This window comes from Gasterosteus aculeatus, chromosome 7, assembly GCF_964276395.1.
Source record: "Gasterosteus aculeatus chromosome 7, fGasAcu3.hap1.1, whole genome shotgun sequence".
Taxonomy (NCBI): domain Eukaryota; kingdom Metazoa; phylum Chordata; class Actinopteri; order Perciformes; family Gasterosteidae; genus Gasterosteus; species Gasterosteus aculeatus.
The window spans coordinates 21,601,824-21,611,081 of record NC_135694.1 but is presented as its reverse complement, the minus strand read 5'-3'; the positions used below and the strand labels follow the sequence as shown (position 1 = coordinate 21,611,081).

At 43.3% G+C, this 9,258-nt stretch overlaps 1 protein-coding gene across 2 annotated transcripts; it reads right to left on the bottom strand.

Annotated features, from left to right (window-relative positions):
* Nucleotides 1-127: 127 nt before the first annotated feature.
* Nucleotides 128-8,180, bottom strand: dpf2 (double PHD fingers 2). 2 transcript variants are annotated; one of them, XM_040182083.2, is made up of 12 exons: nt 8,021-8,123; nt 6,694-6,854; nt 6,328-6,435; nt 6,027-6,205; nt 5,838-5,930; nt 5,626-5,698; nt 5,249-5,290; nt 3,358-3,495; nt 3,129-3,260; nt 2,933-3,045; nt 2,778-2,859; nt 128-2,446 (listed from the first exon to the last, which is right to left on the bottom strand). In XM_040182083.2, exons 1-12 carry the CDS (start codon nt 8,050-8,052, stop codon nt 2,364-2,366), a joined length of 1,236 nt encoding a protein of 411 aa, XP_040038017.2. In that variant the 5' UTR covers nt 8,053-8,123; the 3' UTR covers nt 128-2,363. The 2 variants fall into 2 exon arrangements, with proteins under 2 accessions (XP_040038017.2, XP_040038018.2); XM_040182084.2 differs by lacking the exon at nt 5,249-5,290 and having other exon boundaries at nt 8,021-8,180.
* Nucleotides 8,181-9,258: the final 1,078 nt, after the last annotated feature.

Genomic DNA, 9,258 nt, shown 5'->3' with positions numbered 1-9,258 from the left:
ACATAATTGTATAGAATTGATCATTTACAAAAAAGGCAAGAGATTTGTTAGTAATAATAAATTGGGATAGAAAAAATATTTTCTCAAATTCTCATTGAGGAAGAGGGAAAAAAGCATCAGACGGTTATATCGCCTAGTATTTTATTTCTTGAAGACATTTTTTGCACAATAAAACATTCCATCACAATCCAAAGATAATTCACCTACTTTGTAAACCTGTGACTTTGGCTTAAACATTTTGTCGGGATGAACCCTCCCAAAGCTCGAGACCAGAAAACCAGAAGATGGATTATCTATAAAATAACTGACAGTTAGAGGGAACAACCAACTGACAACAGTTGGTTGTTCCCTCTTGTTCGATAGTGCAGCCTAGAAGGTAGATAATGGCTCCGTTATTTAACCATCCAGTGTTAAAGGTGCAGGTACACAACCGCTCTCTTAATCTCGTTATGGGCTTTGCCTCGTCTTGAGCTTTAGAAGAGGGCAACACAGTTGACACCTGCATCACAGGATTAACTAGAGAGCAAATTCCATTGTATCCCAAAGGTCTCACACAGCAAGCACGCAAACATCATCCAGGAGTACAAAAACAACCGGCGAAATAATCTAGTAGCCACTACACAACCAACTGCAAAGTGATGAGAAAATAAACCCGGTGATACGCGTGTAGTAGTTGTTAGTGGGCTATTGAAAGATGACAGCTCGGTTAATTCACATTAGGCCACAAACCTCGCCGGCCTGAACGGTGAGACAAATACGTAGCATGTGAGAGTGCATACGAGTACTGAGCATGTACCTATTCACCTATAGAATATGCGACCAATGAAGCGGACTCTGCAGCGGTCATCCCCGTGTATTCCGTTGCCCTCCTCTCATCTATCAACAGCCTGTCTTGACCCTTGAAATACTGTTTGAGGTAAAGTAACCACAGCTTTTCTTTCAGCCGTCGCCGCAGAGGGAAACCGTTGCATAATGAAACGATGAAAGCAGTGACCAACAGAACAGTTCTTTATAAGGCTATACTATACATATACACATACAAATCTCTTTTTATGAACAGTCATCCATATGTTTTGCCACAGTCCCCTCTGAAATAGCATTTTCTAAAAAAGAAAATACTTGCTCCACATCAATTGCGAACAGAGCTTAAAAAGACTCACATTGGAGCTCTTATATTGCTTTTCTATTGTTGTCAAGTGACCATTTACAATGTTACGTAGTCTTAAATTAGTTCAACATAATCTAATGGTGTAATAAAAATGGTTAACGGATATAGTGCTGATGAGCAAACTGCTATAACACAGCAAAACAGGCTTTAATCCCTTTAACCGGCTGATAATGCAAGTAGGATTTATAACCGTCAGCATCCGTCTAACAAGGAACAGGTGTACAGAGCTACCTTTTCATCTCAAAAGGGCCCCAAAGCCTGAATAAAACATGCAAATTGTTACGTCATGCATCCTTTCAAGCTGTGTGTTGCTCAGCCAGCCCCAAGCACACGCGAGTCAAGAACCGGACTGAAGTCTAACCGGATGTTCCTCAAGGCCTCTGGAGCCCCTTCAACGAGCGCAGTTTATGCTCATAGTTCTTGATCTGTTGGACGTGTCTGTGTGGCCGTTAGATACTAAATCCTTTAGCATCTCTGTTAGATCCCTTTGACTCGATCAAGAGAATCCCCAAATATCAGCCCAGCCGTAAAAGAACAGGTGGTCGTGGATGTTACCATGATGAGGAGATGGGAACTAATAAAAAGACCACTGCGTTACCATTTGTCTTTCCAAATGTTACATACTTAACACTATTACATGCCATAGAAATATATAAATATTATAAAATCTATTTTTACACTTAGCAAGCACTGGCATGCTATTTTATTGAAACAAGCTTCCTTTCTGTTTTACTCATAAATTCAGAAACACTGCAGGATAGAGAAGGTTATAGCAAACTGTGTCAGTATGTTTAAAAAACCTGAATGGGAGGTCAGATTTAGTCTATGCTGTGAAATTCAGTGCTGCTCAAATGTAGAAAAGAGAAGGAAATAAAAATCAACGAGTCTGTATCTGAGCTTGGAACTGTGTAACAGTCATATCCGCAGCTAAGTGGGGCCGTTTGGACACACACACACACACACACACACACACACACACACACACACACACACACACACACACACACACACACACACACACACACACACACACACACACACACACACACACACACACACACACACACACACACACACACACACACACACACACACACACACACACACACACCTTTCTTTCCACATATCAAAGGCTGAACCACACTGCTGCGGGGCGGTAGAGTGACGAGGGGGTGAGGCACAGGGGAGGCGGCCATCACGACGGTGGGGCGTTCTGCTTCTGGTATATAGATGCCTTGTCTTTTAAGAGTTCCAGACATAAATGACAGCTCCAGCTCCCTTGTTGCCAAAATAAGAGAGAAATTGGTTAGCCGTTTAAAGCTAAAGAAGGCTGTTCATTCATTCTTTCACAAAGTAATATGCGATTTAAACAGAAAGGTTACGACACTTTTATAGTATTTTGTGTTTAAACAAACAATGGAGAATACTTCCATAATTTGCCCAATTAAAATATACGTTTTATTGATCAAAGTAGAATAAAACTCAATACGTATAAACAAAAAGGTATCAGTATTACTTCGGTATAATAACCAGTATCGACCTTTTTTTAAATCCTTTATTGCACCTTAAAATGGTGTAAAAAAATGGACTGCACAGGGAGTGATCTTACCCTCTGGAGGTTCAGCCATGGGCGGGTTGAGACAATACATGTGATAGCCTCGATCGCAGTCATCGCAAAACAGAAGCTGGTCCTGGAAGAAACACACCGCACGTCACCTTCAGTCTTCCACACAACGATGAATATCTGAATGGAGGCGGACTCACGTCGTTCTCGGAGGTGCCGCACATGTTGCAGCACTTGCACTCGATGCACTGCCAGCGGTACGTCTTCACAGCAGCCATCATCACGGGAGTGAACTGCAGGCAGGAGGGGTGACCTGCGTGTAAAAATAATGCTTATTATACACATCGCCTTTGCTGCACAGAATGACACATTTTTAACCCTTTTGCAGCGACGTACCCGAGCGCCCGCAGTCTGAGCAGGACACCAGCTCCTCGGACTGGCCGGTCTTGAGATTGGTTTTGGAGTCTCCCAGGCAGAAATCACAATATTTATTAGGCAATGCGATGCCATCTGGGCCTTTCTTGGTTGCTGAGAAACAAGATTAATAAAAAAAAAAAAATAACATCAAATCAACATCATTATCCAATGACAAAATCTCTGATAAAACAATTATTTTAATTTTTACTTTTCGGCTCATCGGGCAGCGGCAATGCAGGCTCATTGATCTCCATCTCTTCCTTCTCCTCGCCCTCCTCCTCAGCCAGGTGGGAGTGGGCGTAGTGGTAGCTCAGACCGGGGCGGTTCTTGTAGCGCTTCCCACAGACTGCCACCAAAACCAGAGAACACAATGTGTATGAAAACAAAGAATGCGTCAGCAGAGTCCATGTAATAGAAAGTCAGTGGTTAAAAGAAGAAAATACATTTTCAGAGAATCCCACAGAAATCATGGAGGTGGAGATCTATTCGCAGCACGGACCAGGACGGGAACATGACAGTACAATTCCCATACATAAACTGGAAACAGTTGAAACGATAAATTAAGGTCCAGCCACAATTTACAAAAATAATAGTGCAGGAAATACTCTAGTACACTAGTTTTTGATGGAGCTGGTTGTGTGAGCAGCTAACGAGTGAGCATCACTAACTGCCTTCTCTCGGTTGAGAGCTGCACTTTTGCTGTACCAATAGGACAGGATGTGCTGATTGGGTAACGAGATCGAGCTCTGAACTTGCATAGACTCGTATTCTTGCCATCAGCAGATACAGAATGTAAAGCTGTACGAGAGGCATGCCTACTACATCAGTATCGTAGCAACACCAGAAAAGGGAGGTCTGATGAATTGCCGCAAGTGATATCATCCAAGTTTCAGCTAAGGACTACAAGTTTAAAAGCAGTACCTGACGGAGGTCACTAGCGTTTACTGATCTCTACTTGAGATTCAAGGCTACATTGGCTGCTATTGGCTGTTCTGAAATCGGAAAATTGCGCTCGAGGCAAAAAAGCTATGAGACACGCGTCATCACATCCTCATAGTGGTCGTCTTGTGTTCAGTCCCAGCATTCAGATAACATCTCGGCCACTAGAAGCACCATGTATCTGCTGATCTTTACCACCACGACTTCAGCTTCTCCTTCTGACACGTTAAAATAAAACTTATCTAAAAAGTTGAACCGTTTCACTACATGGACATTTTTCAAAAATATATTTGAGTGCTTATGACCTCCGTCGGTTGACAATGCAAATAAAGTTGCCGTTATCAATAACGTCACATTGCTCAGAACACTGATGTTCCTGACCTACATTTCTATTTAATCCATCAGAGGGGTAAGAAAAGCCAGTGGGATTGAGTTTCGAGGCTTTACTGACTTTATAAAAAGGACAAAGTGGCCATTGTGCGCAGCCACCGTCACAGGGACGTGTGAGGTTTGTCATAAGATAAGACAAAACCCTTCTTCTTTCACTTCTATTCTTTCTCCGTTTCATTTCTCCTCAAGGCTTACGTCCCTTTTCTTCTTTTACGGTCATCGTAAGGAGGGATTAGACCTCATCCCCAGATAATCTTAGCAAAATCTCCCAAGACACAGCTAGTCACATGCATGTTATAATGTGGAGCGGCAGACACTTTTGAAAAACCAGCAACCAGGGTGCAGAGTTGCTAAAGAGGAATGATGGGTAAAAAAAAAAAAGAGGAAAACCTAATGCAGTCAAATTTGCACAGATCAAGGCGCAAGACAACTCAATGGGAGATGGAAAGAAACACAGCGGGATCCAGCCACTAGATCTAAATCTTGACCACAAGGGTCAGGTGGAGGGGAAAACAATACAGGGACCAGAGCTAATCTTTGGTAATTTTAGACGGCTCCCATCTGTTACAAATTACAGACTGCATTTTAATCGGGGTGTAGAATAACATGGCCATGCCCTTGGGGAATCACATCGAAGTAAATTGTGTAGAAAACAACCATGTACTACACAGAGTAAAAAAAATCTACTTGGTAACGTGAACAGAAAATGAAAACAGGCAGTGAAGAGAAACGACAAGGCAGACGGGGGTAAAAAGGAATGAGAGAAATACCTCTTTCAGACGGTTTGGAAATATGCTTTTGTTTGATAGCGTCTGAAAGAGAGAAGGGAAAGAGAAGAGAGAGCACAGACAGAGACTCAGAGAAATGGGCCCATAGACTTAAAGGATCGGTCAGTCAGCGCTGCAGATAAAAGTGAAATGCTTTATAAAAAAAGGGAAGAACCCCCCCTGCCCGTTCAAGGATACGATTTCAAGAAAAGTTTGAAAGAAAGCGCAGAAAGGGGAGGCAAGAGAACATGGAGACAAAGGGGAGAGAATAAAAACGAAAGGCGATAAAGAACGAGGACTCGGGCAAAGTTGATTAGATTGGAAAAATGACAGCGGTTAACATCTGCGGTCACTCAAGACTCTCCCCCATAAGGACTCACTGTCACAGGCGTATGGCTTCTCTCGGTCCTCCACTGCGTCCGGCTTCTTCTTGTTACTGCCCACTCCTCGACCCTGAGGGCACGGCATCGTTAGACACACACACACACACACACACACACACACACACACACACACACACACACACACACACACACACACACACACACACACACACACACACACACAGCTAAGAGGAGGTTTTGATATTTACCTTCCCCTTTCCCTTGCCTCTTCTCTTAGGCGTTTCCTCCTCATAGTCTTCATCATCCAGGTCGTCCAGGAAGTCATCGGGCTCAACGACTCTCTATGTTGAGGCATTAAGAAGAAGAAAAAAAGAGAAAAAAAAAATAGTTAAATCATTTTCTTCTCGCCAAATATATCTTAAGCTGAAAACAACAACCTTTCTAATGCGAGCAGCAGGGTTCAGGCCTCCGGTGCTCTCACTCAGGTTTGAATCCTCCTCGGACCCCCGGAGCTCTGTGGTCGTCCGCTTGTCCATGGACTCCCCCTTCAGCAGGGCCTCCAGGCTGCTGCCGTCCGCTGATAACAGAGCATCCTTCTTCAGCCCGACATCCAGATCTGCGAAATAAGGCACAAACTTTCAATCACACAGTGCTTTGGGTTTCTGTTTTTCTCAAATATAAGGAAAGCATGTTGAAAGAATAAAAACAGAGGATGAGCTGAGCTGAATGATGCGATACCTGACTTGACAGAAGGAAAGATAAGCCGAGGGTCCTCTTGAGGGTGGGACCGCCGCTTCTTCCTCCACCTCCTGGATGGGTAAGTGTAGAGCTGCCCCGGTGCCATGCCTGAGGGATCAGAGCAAAGCCGTCTGTATAACACTTAATGCAGAACTGGTCAGCTTTATTGAAAGCTTCTCATTCAAAGCCAAGAGGGCGAATTTAGCAGCAAGCTTGATTAAAGTGAACCTATGCTTCCCATTCATCCATTCAGTAAACCTCTAACAGACAAGTGGCAGCCTGAGAATGGCCCTGAGCAGATCCTTCATCGGAGACACTGGTCTTGTAAAAGTTCCAGTTGTGTAAATTACACGTCGTGTGTCCCACCTGGTCCCCTGTGTCTCTTTTCCATCCAAATGTAGCAGTTGCTCTGAGCCACGCCGGTCTGAGAGTCGAGGAACGGCATTCGGACGCTCCTCTCAGCACACAGCCTGGCATTGTAGTTATGGCATTGCTCCATGGCGTCTCTGTAGTACTGCTCTCCCAACCTGACACCACAAAACAGAGACACATGCTTGTTATTCAGTATATTTATATATAAAACACACAAATCAGCAGGTGAGGGTATTTCGAAGAAGGTGCAGCCTCACTTTATACCGTTTAACCTCGCTGTCAGTTCAGTTTAATACCCATTCTTATCTCTGTTGTGCTGCTAACTGAGAAAGACAGATCATTGTCTGTTCTACTTTAGACTAAATTGTTATTGAGTGCAACAACAGGAGCTCTGCTGTTGGTACATCAACAACAAAGAGCGGGATAGTCGGTCACAATTGACAACATAAATGTCCAAAAACAGTGCAGTAAGCGAATTCCCCTGTAGGAAAAACAGTAGTAGTAGTGAGAAAAACAGGCTAATGTAAAACTTTGATCATAGATCTCATTACATTTGGTGTGTCGTAAATATTTAGTGTTGCCTATCCGCTATTTGACACGTGTGTATTATTTTGGCACACCGCTACAAAAAAAAAAAGTTTAAAAAGTGACGTGCAACTCATCCAGCAAGCGGTCAGGTTAGCTTGTGTTATGTGTTCATATGTCACCATGGTAACTAATTACCGTAAAACGTTTCAAGTTAACCACCTGGGCAAATTCGGCGGAAATGGAAGCACTGTTTACTACAACCAGGTACGGGTCACTATGACCTGTAATAATCTCTAGAGTAACTTTATATTTTAAAGCGCGATAGCTACGATACATATAACTCCGGGTTCTCCGATTGAAGGAGTGGTGTCCGAGGCCAGAGCTCCATTCATTCTGAACTAGCCGGCCGGCCGCTCCGCGCTAACGTTGGTCCACGGCTCGTTAGCCACCTAGCTGCTGTACTTTGCGCTAGCACCGTGGCGGCCGTTGGGGCAGCAAGACACAAGTAAGCGTGTCGTCTTCGTAAAGCACACGCACGATCAAATTGAGGTGTTTCTATTATGCCGACTCGTGTTTCGAGAAGGCCATCTGCGTTTCTGCTAACTTGCACTTCCATTTCCAGGATGTGGACGACGGTGCGACGTAGGCTAACACGACTAACGTTAAGTCAGCGGAAAAGCCGCCCCGCTAGCTAGCGACTGACTGTGCAAACCTGCATTCGTTCTCATGCGGGCGCGCTAGGAGTCCACTAGTTAGGTGTAAGGGGTGTAAGTTAGAAAAGTCCGACACTTACAGTTTGACAACATTTTCAACAACAGCTGCCATCTTGCTTTGGTAGAGGGGAAAAAGTGGCCGTGGGCAACGAGCGCCCTCCGTCAGGACTTGTAGGCAGATGGCGCAGGAACGTGAGGCGCAGCGCCCCCTCCCGGAGCAGCGTGGCCTCGCGGGGTGTTTTATCGTACCAAGCGATATGAATGAGAATCTACATTATTTCCATGACATGGTTAATCTTCAGCAGCTCATGCAAATAGATCAATGATTACCCCTGTACATTAGATTCTTAATGGAAGTACAATGGAGCGGTTTGTTTAATTCCATTTACACATTATAGGTAAAGACTTTGATGTCAAGCTTCTTGTTCAGTTCTATCTGAAAAGATCTTCTGTGCATTTGGACTTCCAGAATGTACAATACTTTAAATTTGTTCACTTATTTGGTCCCCTCATGGCTTTTAAAATACCCAGGAAACCATTTGCTCAGCACAGACCAACTGAGGTGTTTCCTCGGTCCCCTATCTCAATATAAAGTTTTAGACATAGGTTATCTTTTTTCCTGAGGTCTTTGACCAGCACTATCTTCTGCTATACCCTTACCTGACCTGTGTGATAAAACCTGAAGGCTGAGGTTTCTCCTCACAATCTTTTAGCAAAGGTTTGCGCTGCTCTTTCAGCCACTGATTCATTATCAACCTACTATATACGTTAGTCATTATTTCATCATCCTTGACCTCCTTTGCAGCAGTTGCATCATTCGTATTGTTTATGTCTGCACTGCAGCAACATCCTTCACGCCCATACAACTCATTTCATTTGCACGATAGTAAAATGTGAACATCGAGCAGATTGCTATGGCGATGTATTTGGAAATTAGGATCCCATTCTGCTCTCTTCTAGCTGACAAAATTGTTTTATGAATTTACTTACCCCAACTTATGTCCTGTGACAAACTAGATGATTCTCACAAGTGTTTCCTTTAACTTGTGATCTTTTTTTTGTAGTGCTGTCATGTTTTCATGAGAAATGCTATATAGGAAGAAAGTAATGTATCCATCCTCCCTATATAGGGGTACATGATGTTCTTGGTGTTGCTTCGTATTGTTTTAATACAAAACAATGAAATTACTGAATTATTTATATATCTATATAGATTTATAAAAACCACAAACTAATGGTGCAGGTTTGAAAGAGGTGCCATTAAAGCTGCAAGAGTCTAATGAAAGACACTATTAAGTAAATGTAAGATGTAAATATC